This window comes from Aquarana catesbeiana, linkage group LG13, assembly GCF_042186555.1.
Source record: "Aquarana catesbeiana isolate 2022-GZ linkage group LG13, ASM4218655v1, whole genome shotgun sequence".
Taxonomy (NCBI): Eukaryota; Metazoa; Chordata; class Amphibia; order Anura; family Ranidae; genus Aquarana; species Aquarana catesbeiana.
This window is the reverse complement of record NC_133336.1, coordinates 194960503-194981443: the sequence shown is the minus strand read 5'-3', so window position 1 is coordinate 194981443 and position 20941 is coordinate 194960503. Positions and strand designations below refer to the sequence as shown.

The following is a 20941-nucleotide window of genomic DNA, read 5'->3' as shown; positions in this document are numbered from 1 at the left end:
AATATTCACTATCAATTGTCCATGGTGTCCTCAGTCTCCAGACTGAATGATGGCCAGCATCATTCAACCTACTTCCTGTGAGCCCAGAGTACTATTGCACATGTGTGCTGTACAGTCCAGCAGAAAACATGCTGGAGGAGAAGTCAAAGAAACTTGTGAAATCAACAGACCAGCCAAAAGACCCTTGGAAAAAAGTATTTGTGTATATTCAGTACATAAATATACAGTATATACAGTATTGGTAATATAGTATACTGTATATATATATATATATATATATATATATATATACACACACATACACTATATTACCAAAAGTATTGGGATGCCCACCTTTACACGCACATGAACTTAGTCCGTAGGCTTCAATATTGAATTGGTCCATCCTTTGCAGCTTTAGGAGCTCCAACTCTTCTGTCCACAAGGTTTAGGAGTGTGTCTATGGGAATGTTTGACCATTCTTCCAGAAGGGCATTTGTGAGGTCAGGCACTGATGTTGGATAAGAAGGCCTGGCTCTCAGTCCCCGCTCTAATTCATCCCAAAGGTGTTCTATCGGATTGAGGACTCTGTGCAGGGCAGTCAAGTTCGCTCACCCCAAACTTGCTCATCCATGTCTTGAGTCACCAGTGCACAAAGCAACGTCCATAAAGACATGGATGAGCGAGTTTGGGGTGGAGGAACTTGACTGGCCTGCACAGAGTCCTGACCTCAACCCGATAGAGCACCTTTGGGATGAATTAGAGCAGACTGCAAGCCAGGCCTTCTAGTCCAACATAAGTGCCTGACCTCACCAATGCGCTTCTGGAAGAATGCTCAAACATTCCCATAGACACACTCCTAAACCTTGTGGACAGCCTTCCCAGAAGAGTTGAAGCTTTTATAGCTGCAAAAGGTGGGCCAACTCAAGTTCATGTGTGTGTAAAGGCAGGAGTTCCAATACTTTTGACAATATAGTGTATATATGTATATATACTGTATATCAGCCATGATCTGATCTGAGGTATGTAATGGAAAGGTAATGTAAAAATTCCATTAGCATGTTGATGTGGAGGGAAATAAGGAACCAGTGAAGGCAAAATATAAAAAGAATAAACTTCAATTTTAATGCCGCGTACGCACGATCGGACATTCTGACAGCAAATGTTTCCAACAACAAAATCCGTTGTTGGAAAATCCGATCGTGTGTACACAATTCCGACGCACAAAATTCCACGCATGCTCGGAATCAAGCAGAAGAGCCGCACTGGCTATTGAACTTAATTTTTCTCGGCTCGTCGTACGTCTTGTACGTCACCGCGTTCTTGACGTTCGGAATTTCCGACAACATTTGTGTGAACATGTGTATGCAAGACAAGTTTGAGCCAACATCCGTCGGAAATAAATTTTGGAGGATTTCGTTGTCGGAATGTCCAATCATGTGTACAGGGCAAAAGTCATGTACTGTGTATTAAAGAAGCTGCCTCTGGGCTGTTTCTGCAATATTTTACTACATCCTAGTCTTCAGTAATGCTTGAATATATTGATAACGGTCATACATGTTGGAGAGAATCGAGGCTCCAGTTGCTTTCCTCTTCGTGGACACCCAGCGGTTGGCCAGTGCAGTTTGTGTCTGTACTTGAAGAGTAGAAAAGTGGCAACCAAAAGCAAGACCAGAAGAGTCACAATGATTATTGGGGTTTCATGTTTGCTGCTCTTCCCTGAAAAAGTAAAATAAGAACTGTGTTAGCTTATGAGACTATACACTACATATCAGTAAATGTACAGAGGGCTGGGACAATGGAGGGGGCAGTTTTTGTATGTGGAGGAGGGGATGCTGGGGGCGGGTCGGTACTCCATTGTTTAGCTGTCTGAATGACATCAGTGATAATCAGGGTGGGTGCAGTTTGCCATCTTCGCCTCGTGCACTGGATGACCTTGTCCTGGCACTGGAGGTACATACCTATGTAGGGTAACTTTCTTCATAACTGAAACAATTTACCTCTTATCTGGACAAACACATCCTCAGTCTTCTTAGAAATGTTGGATGCAGATCTCACTTCACAGGAATAATAACCAGAATCCTCCAGCTGAGAAAATCGGATACCATATTGATCAGATAAACTGAATTCCTGAATACTCCATCCATCTCTGTAGAAAGAGAGGCCTGGAGCAAGGGAATGAAAAGGACTAGCAGAGGGCCGGCATGACAAGGTGATAAGGGAACAGCATGGGTTAACAAAATGGAGAAAGGTGGGGGTTTAATCATTGGAGGAGAAAGTGGAATAGGTGGGGTTTAGTTAATTTAAGGAGCAAGAGGGGTGACACAGGCAACACTGCAGGGGATCTTGTCAGAGGAACAGTTTGCAGCTCCCCTCCCTTCTCAGAAATGGTGGATATCGATAGGCTTTTGGACCAGCTGCGGTCAGCTGCCGCCTTCAAGGGCCCTGAATGGCTGCAGAGCCACCTGGCCCCCCTCCTTCCTGAGCAGGAATCAGAGTTGGCAGCAGGGGGGGACCTCCCGCGCGCTTGAAGGTCACGGCCTCCGGAGCGTTTTTCTCCAGGAGCCTCCCCCAGAGCTTCGCGCCACAATAGGATCCCCCCAGACCGGGACCCGTCCGGCCCCCCAGCAAAATGCCAGTCGGTTTTAGCTGGGCCGGGGCGGAATCCTCGTCACCGGTGGAGCTCCGTGGGCATGGCTTTGGTGCACGCACACGCATCCCCCCGCCCGCACGGCGGAGTCAGCAGAGACAGACGGACACCCCCTTGCTGGATGTCACAGCCAGGGGGTCCCAGCGAGGGAGACAAACTGCTATGGCCGCTGGGCCCTCTCCGGCCTCGGACGGCGGCCTCAGACTGGCGCTTCACACCGCTGGGCTGCGAGGGCAAAATGGAGCCGTCCGTGGGGACACACCAGTAGGGGCCAGTGCACATGACACACAAGAGGAACAACCGGGGGCGGAGCCAATGCCAGGAGGCAGGGCCAGCAGAGCCAGGTCAGCATGGTGTTCAGGCCGGTGTCTCCAGTGGTGAGCGATTCGGAGGTCCAGGAGCTGTCGGGCACACGATCAGAAGTGGAGGATGCCCAGGAGAGCCAGGCAGTAATGGATTCCAGAGTGATGGCGGCGGGGACGCCCTCCCCTGGTCAGCCCGGTAAGTCACCATGTCTGTCCTCTATGTACAAGCCTAACACTATGCAGGGGTTACGTAGGGATCTTGCGAGCCACAAGTGGACTAATGCCTCTGGAGTGTATACCAACTATAGATAAGCCGCAAACACTAACCACGTTTCATTTCGTGTACATAAAAAAATATATAACTAATTGTGTCTGCGCTAAAATAAATAAAGTATATATAAAGACTGTGCTGTAATAATACTAATATGGTAAAACCAAAAAATTGTGCCAGTAAAAAACAAATACATATAATAAGTGCAATCCTTCTGTAGAAATGTCCTCAAAGGTGCATCATGCAAAAGGAAAATAACATATATATATAACTATGGACGTAAAATCCAGGTGCTACTCTTGTGACAATCAAGTGTCCACATCAAAATAAAATCCACTGATTAGTATCAAAACATCAAGTGCAAATATATGGTGTCCATAAAATTAGTGTCCATCATGCTTCTCCTTAACGATGTCCACAATCAAACATGCTTTTGTGCTCTCCTGTGACCACCCAATCGTGCTTGCGCTCACCTCTAGGCGTGTGACACGGTAATTAAACAGTGTCTAAACACGCATTGGAGCCACTCCTGGGCTCATTCAGGGTATGTTGGTGTGAACTCCAATCCTCTCAGGTAACATCAATGATTTTCATATAAAAGAAAGAAAAAGCTCCATGGAGTACTGAAACCCACTCGAAGGAGGTCTAAATCCCATAATATTTTAATAAAATTAATCCCCACCCCTAAATAAATATGCATATCAGTAAATAAAATGAGAATTAATATAAAAATGAATATAAAATATTTTTAATATAAAAATTATTTAAAATATCCCACATTGTCGGGTGTCCAGAGGGAATATTCATATTTATTAAAATATTATGGGATTTAGACCTCCTTCGAGTGGGTTTCAGTACTCCATGGAGGATTTAATACTGAGAATTAATGGATTCCCTGTTATTTTGTGATGCACTTTAGTATTTGCTGGGATCGTTTTTTAAGTGTTATTTGTCCATGTAATATTAATTATGAAATAGTTTTTTAATTATTTTGTAGTGTAGATTTTTTAATTTTGATTATGGCAATGCATGTTTGTATTATCAATTTAGTAGGTTCAGGCTCTTTTAAGTGGATTATGAGGTGCGGTATGGTGATCTCTGGGATGCACAGCTCTATCCTTGATTAGTAATAATATTCAGTTTATTTACATATATTTTATTCCACAATTTGGTTACTAAAGCTGGATAATAACAATTTATCTTGGATTGATGTGAATAATTAACAGCGCCATAAGTTGCTGGATAATCTAATACTGTTTTTTTTAAGCCGTTCGTTGATCACAGGTGTAGCCTATTACTAGAGCTGTCGGCGGTCCTAGGCAAAATGGCCACCGTCAGCATATATAATACACATAGAGCGCCCATCCAATTAGATCCCCCAGAGGAAGGCACGTGATCCCTGTGCCGAATACGCGTCGGGGAGGGGTAGGACTGAGCTGTCAGCAGAGGAGGAGGTGAAGCACAGCACGCCGCACGCCATACGAGCAGTTGATTGTACACTATACTCTGGATAGATTGGTGCACTAACGCACCTGTATATTGTGAGTACCCTCCTGGAGGAAAATTTTTTTACTTGTAATAAATCCTTAGCTGTATTACACCATGGAGCTTTTTCTTTCTTTTATATGAAAATCATTGATGTTACCTGAGAGGATTGGAGTTCACACCAACATACCCTGAATGAGCCCAGGAGTGGCTCCAATGCATGTTTAGACACTGTTTAATTACCGTGTCACAGGCCTAGAGGTGAGCGCAAGCACGATTGGGTGGTCACAGGAGAGCACAAAAGCATGTTTGATTGTGGACACCGTTAAGGAGAAGCATGATGGACACTAATTTTATGGACACCATATATTTGCACTTTATGTTTTGATACTAATCAGTTGATTTTATTTTGATGTGGACACTTGATTGTCACAAGAGTAGCACCTGGAATTTACGTCCATAGTTATATATATATGTTATTTTCCTTTTGCATGATGCACCTTTGAGGATATTTCTACAGAAGGATCGCACTTATTATATGTATTTGTTTTTTATTGTTTTTTACTGGCACAATTTTTTGGTTTTACCATATTAGTATTATTACAGCACAGTCTTTATATATACTTTATTTATTTTAGCGCAGACACTATGCAGGGGTTGTCAGGACTAACGGTTGCAGGGGGTTCAAGGGCCACAAAACGGGTGACACGGCCCCCTGTTGCCGCAGTGGGGGCCCCCCCAGGGGGCGGATTTGATATCCACCCCTGCGGGGTCTGACACGCGTTTACAAGCTTTACTGGAGGGATTGCAGGGCTTGGTACAGCAGTTTGCAGTAGGGACCAGGGGGCAGGCACAACAGGCAGCTGCATGGGTGCCACCGAGTGGCGGGTCTCCCTCGGCTGCGGTGATGCAAGGGGCCCCTGGGTCAGTCACCTCCCCTTTAGCAGTTCTCACGGAATCTCAGAGGGCCGCATGTTTTACTGGGTCCATGGATCCTGAGCTGCCAATGGCTGTGGGGGGGGGGGGGAAGATGTGGTTCGCATTGCAGATGCAGCAAAATGCAAGGTATACGTCTGTTTTGAGGGCCCACTAGGCTCTCACCTAAAGCAGGAGGTCAGAGACAAGATAGTGAAGGGTGAGTACGTGGAGATATTTTCGCTATTGCCCCTGGAGAAGTTTAATTTGGGCAGGGTTAAACCAGACGATAGCAAGAAGGAGGATGAGGAGAAACGGAGATACCGTTTGATCCCGCACACGTTCACGAATTGGCTGCAGGCGTTTACCATTATGGCAAGCTTGATAGGTGAAAAGAACCCTGAACATTGTTCGGCGCTTTTCTGTTACATGGATGCGGTGGGGGAGGAGTACAGAGTCTATGGAGGTTCAGCTTGGCTGAGGTATGACGAGCAGTTCAGACAGCTCAGGACCTTCCGTCCCTCAGATAGGATCACAAGGACATTAGCCTCTGGATGAAGCTGATGTCGTCGGCATGGGCCCCAAATCTTTTTCCAGGGGGGCCGGGGTTCTACGTCCCCAGGACATCTGGCCTCCAAAAAATGGGGTGTCTGCTGGCAGTACAATGAGGGAACCCCTGCAAGTTCCGGGGAGCATGTCATTTTAAACATGAGTGCTCCGGGTGCGGGGGATCTCATCCCGTCTCACGCTGTTTCAAAAAAGGCAAGGGACGAGCCGGGGATTTTAGCAACAAAAGGGACGACGCCGGTGAGGGTGAAAAAGATGCAAATTTTTCTAAAAAGGTATCTGAATCGGGAGGCCGCTAGGCTGTTGAGGGAGGAATTTTCCAAAGATTTCCATATCCCTTGCTCTTTATCGGCCGTCCCGCCTGTAGCTAAGAATTTGCGTTTGGCTTTGCTCCATCCTGGGGTAGTGGGGGAAAAATTGGGTAAGGAAGTGGCGCTAGGCCGCATGGCAGAGCCTTTCAGCGATCGGCCTAAGGAAGAGTTGGTGATTTCCCCTTTGGGAGTGGTGCCCAAAAAGGAGCTAAATAAGTTTAGGCTCATATACCATCTGTCTTTTCCAAAAGAGGAGATCAGTCAACGATGTGATCGACCCTGACTCATGCACAGTTTCTTACACTTCCTTCGATGCGGCAGAGGGCTGGGTTCGCCACTGTGGAAAGGGGGCACTGATGGCAAAAGCTGATATCGAATCGGCTTTCCGCTTGCTCCCGGTTCATCCTGATAGCTTTTGGCTGTTGGGGTGCTGTTGGCAAGGGGAATTTGACGTTGATCAGTGTTTGCCCATGGGTTGCTCCATTTCGTGCGCATTGTTCGAAACATTCAGCTCCTTTGTAGAATGGGTGGCTAGCAGTGTTATTTTTGGCAGCAAATTTCGATTTAGTTTTAGTCTTAGTCTTAGGACTAAAATGGCATTTTAGTTTTAGTCCCATTTTAGTCTTCTGCAATTGTTTTAGTCGTATTTAGTAGACTAAATCTCCAATACATTTTAGTCGACTAAAACTCATTTTAGTTGTCTAAAATCTAATGGGTGCAATTAAATTGTAATGCATTTCTCTACAATTTCCAAACTCATTATATACTGCTGGAGTGAAAAATCTAATGTTATTATTTATGGTATTGAGGTATGAACATGCGCTACAGACCAGTGTTAATTTTGAAGTCAAATTTAAATTAAGTTTTAGTCTTAGTCTTTTGACTAAAATGGCATTTTAGTTTTAGTCCCATTTTAGTCTTTTGACTAAAATGCCATTTTAGTTTTAGTCGTATTTTAGTCATCTCAGTTGTTTTAGTTTTAGTCGTATTTTAGTCGACTAAAATAGTATTAATTTAGTCGGCTAAAATGTTCTAGTCGACGAAATTAACACTGGTGGCTAGGGATGTTTCTGGGCTGAATTCCATAATTCATTACCTGGATGAGTTTCTTTGTGTGGGTCCGCGGTCATCTACCATGTGTACAGTGTTGTTATCCACATTGCAACACATGGCGGACGCATTTGGGATCCCATTGGCAGAGGACAAGACAGAGGGTTCGACCACCACTCTTAGCTTTTGGGGCATTGTCACTGACTCGGAAGCTATGGAGTGTCCATTACTGGAGGAGAAGTTGGGTGCACTTAGGTTGGAGATGCAGGGGATTCTGAGGCTACGGAAGATTATTCCCATGGGCAGGATGTTGTGCAGACGGCTGTATACCTTCTTGACGGACTACAATGGCAGATCAGTCTGAATGGCCGGCCTGGTGAGTAACTGGGTCTTGGAGCTCTTTACTGCTGCTGCAGGGGCAACAGGTTACAGGCCTTTCTATCAGGGTCATTGGAGTGCCGGTCCTTGGCCGGTGGCATGGGTGGACGCAGGGTTACAGAAAAATCTAGTGCTTCTGGAGCTGTTTCCAGTGGTTCTGGCCATGGAAGTATGGGGTGAGTCTTTCAGGAATTTGAAGGTGAGGTTAAACTGTGACAACCTGGGAGTGATTCAATTCATTAACCGTGTCTCAGCGTCGTCCCAGCCGGTATTACTGCTCTTACGCCACCTGGTGCCTACAGTTGAACATTTTACTGTATGCGGTGCATCTCCCGGAGGTGGATAACACTTTGGCTGATGCTTTATGCTTTATTTGGCTCCGGGGGCGGACCGACAAGGGGTGCCGTGTCCCCAATGGCTGTGGGAGATCGCCTTGGTGTCCTCACAGGTTGGATAAAGAGGTCGGTGAGTATGTCCACATGGGCTGCTTACGAGAAGGTATGGCAGGAATGGTGGGCGCTGGTCAGGCAGGCCAGAGTGGAGCAGGACACCATGGAGGTAAGGTTGCTGGTATATTATTTTGTCTTCAGAAATTTGGAATGAGGGGTGTCAGTGTCGGCCATGGACCGCAAGCTAGTGGTGCTCGCATTCTTGTTTAAATTGCAGGGCGGGGCAGATTTCACAAAGGATTTCTGCGTACGAAAGGGCATGAAGGGTTATCATTGTCAACATAAACGGAGGGATTCCAGGAGGCCAGTGTCCTTTGACAACCTGCAGTCACTGTTTGTTCAGCTGGGCGGGGTGTGCTCTTCAGCATATGAAGGGTATTTGTTTAGAGCGGCTTTTTCGCTAGCTTTCTTTGGAGCCTTCAGGATTAGCGAGCTGGTTAGCCCTTCCAAAAAGGTTATGGGGGGGTTTACGCATTCAGGACGTGGAATTCAAAGGGGCGTGCATTAATGTATTGTTACACCAGTTCAAGACAGACCAGGGTGGGAAAGGGGTAAAAGTACCGGACTCTGTTGTATGCCCGGTGGTGACAGTGAGGGAATTTTTGGGAGTTCACCCTAGCTTGGATGGGATTTTTCTGGTGCAGAAGGATGGAGCCCCATTGTCTAAATTCCAGTTTGTGGCCATTTTAAAAAAATGCCTGACTTTGGATAGCTCACAGTATGCTTCGCACTCCTTCCGCATTGGCGCGGCGTCAGAGGTTGCGCGATGTGGGTTGGACGAGGTGGCTGTAAAGCAGATTGTTCGCTGGGAATTGGGGCGATTCCAGACTTACATCTGACCACATTTGGCAGTTGAATAGGGGAGGAAAGACAAAGCATGGGGTAGGACATAAAAGAAGGTGGTTTGTTAGCCGTTCGGGCATGTATTCAAGTTTTCGAGTTGGGTGAGTATTGTGTGTAGTGGTATCATGGTTATCTTGTGGTTTTCTTTCTTTCTGGCAGGTGGAAGCCAGATCCAGCCTCGTCTGGATCTTGGGCCACTCCTACGTATTTTGGGAGGCCAGGCGAGCAGACGTTAGGCCTAATGGCAGGCAGCTGGGGATTCCCAGGGGGAGGGATGTATACGTTGGTTAGGCCGCCCGGGAATGTTGTGGAATAGGGTTCTGCCAGAGGTGCATCGCTTTGCCCGGCTGGACAGGCCTCCGGGCGTTTTGGTTCTCCATGTTGGGGGGGATGATTTGGAGGTCGTGCCATTAGGGTGCTTATTAAGGACATTAAATTTGATTTCCTTTGGATGCGGATGACCTTCCCTGACATGTTGATCGTTTGGTCGGACATTGTAGCCAGGACGACTTGGTGGTTGGCAAGGTCGGTGGATAAACTAAATAAAGCCCGCATTAAGGTTAATAAGATGGTGGGCCATTTCATGGTTCGGAATGGGGGCTTGGTGATCCGCCATAGGTAATTGGAGAGGGAAGTTGGGCTGTATCTCACAAGGGATGGGGCTCACCTGTCAGCGGTGGGCATTGATCTTTGGTCCCTGGGACTGCAGGATGGGATACAGCGGGCTTTGAGAGTGTGGATGGGCTCCCAAGGGTAAGGGGTCACCCTTGTTAGTGGTGGCGGTCTTTGATGGTGGCAAGTAACCTATGAGATGGAGTGTGGGGGACCCATCGGTGGTATGGACCCACGGTGTATTCAGTTAACACAGGTTAACTGGATGATGGTAATGGTGGAACTGTGGGAATGGGTTTGTCTTTGGGCTGGTGTGACAGGCCTAATACGATCAAGCCTGCAGTGTGGAAGCGGCATGGACTTATGTTGGGAAGTGCAGTCAAAGACCGGGGGGAGCAACTGAGATTATGGAAGTTTCTGTTATGGTTAAAATGTTTATGTATTTTTGAATATTTGTGAATAAAAAGGCTGCTATGGCCAATTATACTCCAGTTGAAGTGTGGTCTCGTTAATAAATAGGTAATAAAAAGTGGGACAGGATTTTGGAATATGATAATGGTGGCAGTCTTATGAAGGTGGACATCTTATCTAAACTGGTCAAGCAAACTGCAGTTTTGTCCTCTGTCTGGGTGGACTGAGACTCGTGTTACATTTAATGGTCATGTTGTCACCTTCTAAAACTTCCAATGTGCTTACATTTAGCACCGGGGTGAAAAACAACTCTGCAAAAAAAAAAAAAAAAGACTATTTGTTTTGAATGGATGAGCGTCAAAAGTCTGTGAAAATTTTGTGAAATTTGTCTCCATCAAATCTGAATTCCAGGTATGGATTTGTTGTAGTTTTACTGCCACCAATGTAACTATTAGGGATGAGCTTCGTGTTCGAGTCAAACCCATGTTCAACTCGAACATCGTCTGTTCGCCCGTTCTTCGAATTGCGAACGATATGGGCCGTTCGCGCCAAATTCGTGTGGCGCGTCACAGCCCATAATTCACTGCGGCATCGCAGTGCATTGCTGGCTGATGATTGGCCAAGCATGCACTATGACCCGCATGCTTGGCCAATCACAGCGCCATCAGTAGAGAGAGCTGTAATTGGCCAAAGCAAGGGTGGCTTTGGCCAATTATGGCTCAGGGGGTTTAGAACACGCCCCACACTATATAAGGCCGCCTGCACGCCGGCGTGCATAGAGAGGGAGAGAGACAGTGTCATTTCATTTGAGTTAGCTAGATTAGGCAGGACAGTCAGTTAGCTGCACTTTCAGTGTATTGTGTATATATATATATGCATCCCAGGTGTTGTAAATATATATATATATACACTGTATTCAGTTTAGCTAGATCCGTTCCTGTTATCTTCCTACTGACAGGCAGGCTTGTCTTGTTACAGTATTTACAGCTACCTGAAGAAAATTGCTGGTGTTCTTTTGATCCTATTAGTACCACAGTCAGGCAGCTAGACTATTTACAGTTAGTGTAGTGCGACCTCTGCACAGTGTTCAGCTAAAGCTACAAGTTAGTGTAGTGCGACCTCTGCACAGTGTTCAGCTAAAGCTACAAGTTAGTGTAGTGCGTCCTCCTCACAGTGTTCATCTAAAGCTGCAAGTTAGTGTAGTGCGTCCTCCTCACAGTGTTCAGCTAAAGCTACAAGTTAGTGTTGTGCAACCTCTGCACAGTGTTCAGCTAAAGCTACAAGTTAGTGTAGTGCGTCCTCTGAACAGTGTTCAGCTAAAGCTACCTGTAGAAGGTTGGTGGTGTTTTCCTGATCCTATCACTACCGCAGGCAGCTAAAGTATTTACACGTTAGTGTAGTGTGACTTCTGCACAGTGTTCAGCTAAAGCTACCTGTAGAAGGTTGGTGGTGTTTTCCTGATCCTATCACTACCGCAGGCAGCTAAAGTATTTGCACGTTAGTGTAGTGCGACCTCTGCACAGTGTTCAGCTAAAGCTACCTGTAGAAAGTTGGTGGTGTTTTCCTGATCCTGTCACTACCGCAGGCAGCTAAAGTATTTACACGTTAGTGTAGTGTGACCTCTGCACAGTGTTCAGCTAAAGCTACCTGTAGAAGGTTGGTGGTGTTTTCCTGATCCTATCACTACCGCAGGCAGCTAAAGTATTTACACATTAGTGTAGTGCGACCTCTGCACAGTGTTCAGCTAAAGCTACCTGTAGAAGGTTGGTGGTGTTTTCCTGATCCTATCACTACCGCAAGCAGCTAAAGTATTTACACGTTAGTGTAGTGCGACCTCTACACAGTGTTCAGCTAAAGCTACCTGTAGAAGGTTGGTGGTGTTCTCATACTGTAGGCAAGCAGTTGATTTTGCTAGCTGCAGTATCAGTATATATATATATATATATATATATATATATATATATATATATATATATATATATATATATATATATATATATATATATATATATATCCCAGCTTAGTGCAGCTACAGGCCATTAGTATGTCTGGAAGGCCAACAAGGAGAGGCAGACAGTCACAAGCCAATAAAAGAGGGAAAGCAGGCTCTGTATCTAGAGGCAACGGCGCTGGTTGTGGAGACGGTGCATCCTCATCAGCTCGTGGCTGTGGGACGCACTTGGCCTTTTTTTCGGCAGCTGGCCGTGTTGAGCCGCAACATGCGGAAGACTTGGTCGAGTGGATGACAATGCCATCCTCATCCTCCTCATCCTCCCTCACCCATGCTCAGGGTACTTTTTTGGCAAAGCAGCTGCCAATGTGGCCTCTTCCCTCGGCTCAATGGAATCAGTGACTCCTTCCCTAGCCCCACCATGTCCTCCTGAGGAGTCCCTCGAACTGTTTGACCACAGTGTTGGGTACATGCTCCAGGAGGATTCCCAGAGTTTAGAAGGCTCTGATGATGATACTGAGCTAGATGAAAGCAGTAACGTGAGCACGGACAGAGGGGGTGTCCAAGAAGGACAACAATCTGGCAGTCATGCTCCCCCTGCTGCAGCATACTGGCAGGTTTGCTCCAGTGATGAGGAGGGAGGGGATGATGAGGTCACTGACTCCACGTGGGTGCCTGATAGGAGAGAGGAGGAGGAGGAGGAGGAGGAGGCACATCACCAACGAGGCAGGATGCCCTCCAGGGGTCAGCCTAAGGGCAGCACACTGACTGCATCACACCGCAAAGCTCCGCAAGTTCTTTGGTGTGGGCCTTTTTTGAGACGAGCGCATCAGATCACACCGCTGCTATTTGCAACATATGTCTCAAGCGTATCTCCCGTGGCCAAAACATCTCCCGCTTGGGCACCACATGCTTGACCAGACATATGTTGACCTGCCATGCAGTTCGTTTGCAAGCGTATCTAAAAGACCCACACCAAAGAACAAAGAGGACCGCTCCTTGCTCCTCATCAGCTGAGATCTCCAACCCCACTATACCTTCAGTCCTCTCTGCGCCCTGCACTGAGAGGAATGAAGGTGTAGAATTAGGTGTGTCACAGCCAAGTACTTGTGGGCAATCTGCTTTCGGTACACCAATGTCAGATTGTACCAGGCAAATTTCTCTGCCCCAGCTGCTGCACCGTCGAAAGAAGTTCGCTCCCAGCCATCCACATGCCCAGCGGTTGAATGCTAGCTTTGCAAAATTGCTAGCACTTCAACTGCTACCTTTTCAGTTGGTAGACTCTGCCCCCTTCCGTGAGTTTGTGGAATGTGCGGTTCCTCAGTGGCAGGTACCCAAACGCCACTTTTTCTCATGGAAGGCGATTCCGGCTCTCTACCGGCATGTGGAAGGCAATGTCTTGGCCTCGCTGGACAGGGCGGTCAGCGGTAAGGTGCATATTACCGCTGACTCATGGTCCAGCAGGCATGGACAGGGACGTTACCTAAGCTTCACGGCGCATTGGGTCACTCTGCTGGCAGCTGGGAAGGATGCAGGAGAAGGTGCAGTAGTGTTGAAGGTTGTTCCGCCAACACGCCTCCAAAATGCCACTACTAATGATTGTGACACACCTCTCTCCTCCACCCCCTCCTCTTCTTGTTCCTCCATGGCCTCTTCCTGCTCTTTGTCCTCGGAACCAACGGTGCTCCATAGCCATTCAAGGGGCTACGCAAGTACGCAGGCCAAAAGATGCCATGCGGTGCTTGAGCTGGTGTGCTTGGGGGACAGAGGGGCAGAACCTGGGGCAGAGGTTCTGTCAGCTCTGCAGGGGCAGGTTCAATGGTGGTTGACGCCACGCCAATTTAAGGCAGGAATGGTAGTTTGCGACAATGGCACCAACCTCCTCTCCGCCCTCTGACAGGGACAACTGACCCATGTGCCCTGTTTGGCTCACGTCCTTAACTTGGTGGTGCGGGCAGGTACCCTGGTACCTACTTGGGCAGGTACCCGGGATTACAGGATGTCCTGAGGCAGGCCAAGAAAGTCTGTGTGCATTTCCGCCAGTCATATAATGCCGGTGCTTGGCTGGCAGACCTCCAAAAGGAATTTAACCTGCCCAAGAACTGCCTAATCTGTGACATGCCCACCAGGTGGATTTCAACGTTGGCCATGCTGCAGCAGCTGCACACGCAGCAGAGGGCCATCAATGAGTACCTGTGCGACTATGGCACCAGGACAGGGTCAGGGGAGCTTTCTTTTTTTTCCCCACGCCAGTGGGCCATGATCAGGGATGCATGCACTGTCCTGTCACCATTTGAGGAGGCCACGAGGATGGTGAGCAGTGACAGCGCATGCATCAGTGACACTGTCCCCCTTGTCCACCTGTTGGAGCACACGCTGCGTGGAATAATGGACAGGGCACTTGAGGCAGAACAGAGGCAGGAAGAGGAGGACTTCCTTAGCTCTCAAGACCCCCTTTATCCAAACAGTGTTCCTGCGTGCCCGCCGATCACACAGGAAGAGGAGGAGGAGGATTGTGTCAGTATGGAGGTGGAGCCTGGCACTCAGCATCAGCAGCAGTCTTTAAGGGATCATTTACAGTCCCAAGAAACACATGGACTTGTAAGTGGCTGGGAGGAGGTGGCTGCGGATCATGTCGTCCTTAGTGACCCAGAGGACTCCGGACCGAATGCCTCAGCAAACCTACGCTGCATGGCCTCCCTGATCCTGCAAAGCCTGTGGAAGAATCCTTGTATTCCTGGTATCAAGGAGAAGGACCAATACTGGCTGGCAACCCTCCTTGATCCACGTTACAAGGGTAAGGTTGCGAGCCTTATCTTGCCATCGCAGAGGGAGCAGAGGATGAAACATCTTCGGGAGGCCTTGCAGAAAGGTCTGTGCAACGCGTTCCCAGAGACTGGGAGGTTACAAACTCCTGTTATTGGACAACGTGTTGCTGAGGCTTCAGTCAGTCAAAGAAGGAGCGGTGGAAAAGGTGGCCATCTGACCGATGCGTTCAGACAAATTTTTTAGTCCGCAGCCCCAAGGTATGATCAGTTCCAGCAACCATCGCCAGCGTCTATTTTACATGGTGCAGGAATACCTAGGGGCAAGATCTGACTTGGACACCTTTCCCACCGAAAATCCTCTGGGTTACTGGGTCTTGAGGATGGATCACTGGCCAGAGCTTGCACAGTATGCAATTGAGCTACTGGCCTGTCCTGCATCCAGCGTTCTTTCGGAACGCACATTCAGTGCTGCTGGAGGCTTTGTAACCGATCACAGGGTGCGTCTGTCCACTGACTCGGTCGATTGACTGAACTTCATAAAAATGAATCAGTCTTGGATCACCACCAGATACCAAGCACCTGATGCTGATGTAACCGAATAATTTTTTTTGGAAATGTCAGATCCCTTCAAAGACTGCCTATGGTGATGCTGAGTGACTATCCTGAGTAATTATCCTCTTCCTCCTCAATGATCATGCTGATAGCTTGTAAGAACATTTTTGGTTCTGGGCGCTGCCACCAGTGCCTAAGGCCCAATTTTTCAGCCCCTGTTTAACAGGGGCGTGTAATTACAATTTTTGATGCAATACTTTGCAGCAGGGCTCGTTCCTGCGTTCCAAATAGAGTATCTGTGAGGGGTTGCAGTGTTGTGGCACCAGCACCAGTGCCTAAGGCCCAATTTTTCAGCCCCTGTGTTGTGCCACCAGCACCACCACCACCAAAGGCCCAATTTTTCTGGCCCTGTTCAACAGGGACATGTAATTACAATTCTTTATCTAATATTTCACAGCAGGGCCTGTTTCTGCACCCAACAAGATTAACTGTGAGGACTTACAGTGTTGTGCCACCAGCACCACCACCACCACCAAAGGCCCAATTTTTCAGCCCTTGTTCAACAGGGGCATGTAATTAGAATTCTTGATCTAATATTTCACTGCAAGGCCCGTTCCAGCGCCCACAAAGAGTAACTGTGAGGACTTACAGTGTTGTGGCACCAGCACTACCATCACCAAAGGCCCAATTTTTCTGGCCCTGTTCAACAGGGGCATGTAATTACAATTCTTGATCTAATATTTCACAGCAGGTCCCTGCGAGGGCTTACAGTGTTGAGGCCACACCAACACCTAATGCCCAAATTTCTGCTGAGTATATAGGGCAGGCCCCTACTTTCAAACATCCAACTTACAAACGACTCCTACTTGCAAACGGAAGGAGACAACAGGAAGTGAGATGAAATCTACCCCATAGGAAGGGAAGTTCTCTCCTGTAAGAGTTAATATGGGAAAAACTTTTCTCCTTTCCACTGATGCTTTATCACCAATCCTGGTTTCACTAAAAACCCCACATTTTCAAAAAACATTTGTTGGGACAAAAAGTGAAGTGAAGTGAAATCTTCTGAAGAGGAGCACATACAGCAAAACAAATGTCACAGGGGTGATAACCGTTCCCTATGTTGTCCAAAAAGCTTAAAAACAGATTTTTTGGCTGGAGCTACACTTTAAAAATGTACCAGTTCAAAATTACAAACAGATTCTACTTAAAAACAAACCTACAGTCCCTGTCTTGTTTGCACCGCCTGTATACTGCTGTTCAGAGTATATAGGGCCTGGGGGCCCCACGCCTTTCCTTTTTTTAATTTGGGTGCGGGGTTCCCCTTAATATTCATACAGGACCCAAAGGGCCTGGTAATGGACTGGAGGGTACCCATGCCGTTTGTCTCACTGATTTTCATCCATATAGCCGGGACCCGACATTACATTAAAGCCGCAAGCAGTTTTTAAATGACTTTTTTTCCTTTAAAAATGTCATTTTGTGCAGGGACTGTTCTAAGCACGGGAAACACACGCCACTTTACAGGCATACTATAGACACCCCACAGGTACGATATTTAAAGGAATATTTCACTTTTTTTTTTTTACTTTAAGCATCATTAAAATCACTGCTTCCGAAAAAACGGCCGTTTTTAAAACTTTTTTTTGCATTGATACATGTCCCCTGGGGCAGGACCTGGGTCCCCAAACCTTTTTTAGGACAATACCATGCAAATTAGCCTTTAAAATGAGCACTTTTGATTTTGAATGTTCGAGTCCCATAGACGTCAATGGGGTTCTAACGTTCGTGCGAATTTTCGGTTGTTCGCAGGTTCTGGTGCGAACCGAACCGGGGGGGGGTGTTCGGCTCATCCCTAGTAACTATGCAAAAAATTCACATTAATAAGTTTAGTCAAAAAGTCCCAACATTTTGACAAAGGTATGAACGATTGCGGAGTCAATAAGGGGGTAAGATTTTACAGAAATTTCAAAAAATTTTCTGATCATCCCTATAAAATGCTAGCAACTTGAACTGCCAGAAAAAATTTAACGGTTTGATGACAGTCTAAAATTTTGCAGATTGCTTTTTACCATAAGCTGGAGATATATTTGTGATCTATTCAGGAATAAATCATATTCACCTTTTATCTTAAGAAGGATGACTCCATATTGATCGGATATTAATTGGATGAACTGAATTCCTGAACAATCCGTCCATCTCTGTAGAATAGACATGTGCAATTAATTTCAGTCCGAATAGAAATTCGGACAAATTTTTGTTTATTTGGAGATTCAGATATAGCCGAATCTTCGAATGAAATAGTAAGGAATTTAGTTGAAATTCGTTTAATTGCATTTTGTATATTCGTTTTCTGTTTTCAATTATTTTTATTAAATTTTTATACACATATAAACAAAAACATTCCATTTCAAGACCAAATAAAAATATATATATATATATATATATATATATATATATATATATATATATATATATATATATATATATATATATATATATATATATATATATATATATATATATATATATATATATAGGCATATACATACACATTCATAATACACAAAACATAAAACACAATTGACACAAACATGGATCTATCTCATAATATACTTCATCATGTTAAATATATTACACCAAACCCTGCCATCCAGCCCTCCAGTCCCGCCTGGGGAGGAAAAAAAAACACCCCCACCTATGCCACTCAAGGGTGTTATCCTTTATACTTGTGACAAGTGCTCGCGTCCCCTTCCTATAACATTCGGTACTTAGTGCCGTTCCTTCTTACATGAATAAAACGTGACATATCCCATTTCTTTATTAATTAATAAGGAGGAGAAATTCTCAACTCTTTACCCCTGTTGAAAATTCCTCCTTGAAAGTGCTTATTTCCGTGAAAGTAGAAAAAAAAAGAAAAAAGGAGAATTTACCTATTGTTTAATTCTCTCAGTGACTTCCTTCTCAATACAATAGAACTGTGAATTTCCCAATCCCTCTTTATTAATTTATAATGAGAGGAAATTCTCAACTTTTTACTTCCACTGAAAATGGAAGGGTTTCGGGAGAGATTCTACAAAATGTTGAAGTTGTCTATATCTCCATGTATCCCATGATGTCACTCCATATTTTCCTCGCAGTTCAGATATCGAGAAAAGGACTTTTCCCTTCAGGATGTCTTTTAACCTAAGACAGTCCAAAGAGGTCCATTTTAAATACAGTTTATTATCCTTACCTGGAGGGAAATAATTGTTGCCTGTCAACGGCATCAGAGGACTATTATATTGCCAAGGAGTATTTTTGAAAAGCTTTTCCCAAACTCTCAGTGTTTCTATAGTAATTTGGGGCCATTTCTCGCCTCTATATTTCCTTGGGATCCAAATACTCTGGCTCAAAGCAGAATTACTCACCTCTGCCTCTAGTGACACCCATTTTTTATACAGAGAGCCATGTATCCACTCCATAACTCTCCGTAGTATTGCCGCCGTATGGTATTTTTCGAGATCTGGAAGGAATAATCCTCCCCTTTCCTTTGGTCTACTCAAAGTTTTGTAGGCAATACGATTGCCCCTATTATTCCATATAAACTTTTGCAATATCAATCTAAGAGTTTTAAAATAAGCCACAGGGATATATATCGGGAGGCACTGCAAAATATACAGGGCTTTCAGGAGAGTCATCATTCCTAACCATGCCGAACCATGATAATCTATGCACAGGTTATCCTCTCAGATCTTGTTTGGTTTTGTTTAGTAGAAGCAAATAATTGTCCCGGTATAGATCCTTTATTGATGTTGACAGAAACACTCCCAGATATTGCAATCCCCTTTTCCTCCACTTAAAGGGATACAAAATTCTGAAATCCCTTCCTTCATCTGAGGGGACTGAGATATCTAATATCTCAGTTTTCTCCATATCAATCTTGAGATTCGATACGGCCCGTATTCTCTCAGTTCTAATAAAATCTCTGGGAGTGTTTGTGTGGGATTCGTTATACATAGCATAACATCATCCGCAAATGCGGATGTCTTGTGTTTTTGTCCCGCCACCTCTATACCTTTAATTTTATAATTAGCTCTTATAGAAGCCAAAAAGGGTTCCAAGGAAAACATGGGGGGAGAAAAATGGGGGAGAGAGGGGACACCCCTGGCGTGTGCCATTATATAGCTGGAAGGTCTCGGACAGAGTTTTATTTACTTGATTTTTAGCCGTAGGGTTAGAGCATAAAGCCCCTATCCACCTCAGCATTCGTGAGCCTATGCCAAATTAATGTAGTGTCCGCAACATAAAGTCCCAATCTAACCTATCAAAGGTCTTTTCAGCAACTATTGATAGAAAAAGAACAGGTTTCTTTCCCTTTTTCGCTACATGCATCAATAAAGTTGTTCATAAAATATTATCTCTTGCCTCCCTCCCAGGGACAAATCCTGCTTGACCTTTCTCAATACAATCCTGCATAAATGGTCTCATTCTTTCGGCCAAGATCCTTGCATATATTTTAATATCCTCATTGATCAAGGATATCGGCCTAAAGCTAGAGCACAGAGTTGGGTCCTTCCCTTCTTTACCCAAGAGTGATATATAGCCCCCCAAAGCTTCTTCACGAATCTTCAGGCCTTCCCCAATAGAATTCATATATAAATGGAAAAAGGGGGTCAGGGTACCTAAAAACTTTTTAAACTATAAAGATGTGTAGCAGTCCGGGCCCGGACTTTTACCAGCTGTACTTTTCCTGATTTCCTGTGTGATTTCTTCCTTGGAAATATCTTTTTCTAAATTACTTACGTCCTTGTCCGATAGGGCCTGTAACTTTATCTTTCGTAAGTACTGTTCTATTTTATTTCGTCTATTTTGTCTATCTTCACTGTTTTGAGTATCACTTACTTTATATAATGATTGATAGTACTCCAGAAAGATTTTACTGATGTCTCTAGTAGGGATGAGCTTCGAGTTCGAGTCGAACTCATGTTCGACTCGAACATTGGCTGTTCGCAAGTTCACCGAACAGCGAACAATTTGGGGTGTTCGCGGCAAATTCGAATGCCGCGGAACACCCTTTAAAAGTCTATGGGAGAAATCAAAAGTGCTAATTTTAAAGGCTAATATGCAAGTTATTGTCATAAAAAGTGTTTGGGGACCTGGGTCCTGCCCCAGGGGACATGGATCAATGCAAAAAAAAGTTTTAAAAACGGCCGTTTTTTCAGGAGCAGTGATTTTAATAATGCTTAAAGTCAATCAATAAAAGTGTAATATCCCTTTAAATTTCGTACCTGGGGGGTGTCTATAGTGTGCCTGTAAAGGGGCGCATGTTTCCTGTGTTTAGAACAGTCTGACAGCAAAATGACATTTTGAAGGAAAAAACTCATTTAAAACTACTCGCGGCTATTGCATTGCCGACAATACACATAGAAGTTCATTGATAAAAACGGCATGGGAATTCCCCAAAG

General features: G+C 45.3%; 1 protein-coding gene across 1 annotated transcript in view; it reads right to left on the bottom strand.

The window, feature by feature from the left end:
• Positions 1-20941, bottom strand: part of LOC141117256 (Fc receptor-like protein 2) — a 177277-nt gene that overhangs the window by 8109 nt on the left and 148227 nt on the right. The window contains exon 9 of the mRNA XM_073610017.1: positions 1537-1698. Coding sequence (XP_073466118.1) covers positions 1537-1698 — 162 coding nt within the window. The remainder of the gene's footprint in view (positions 1-1536; positions 1699-20941) is intronic.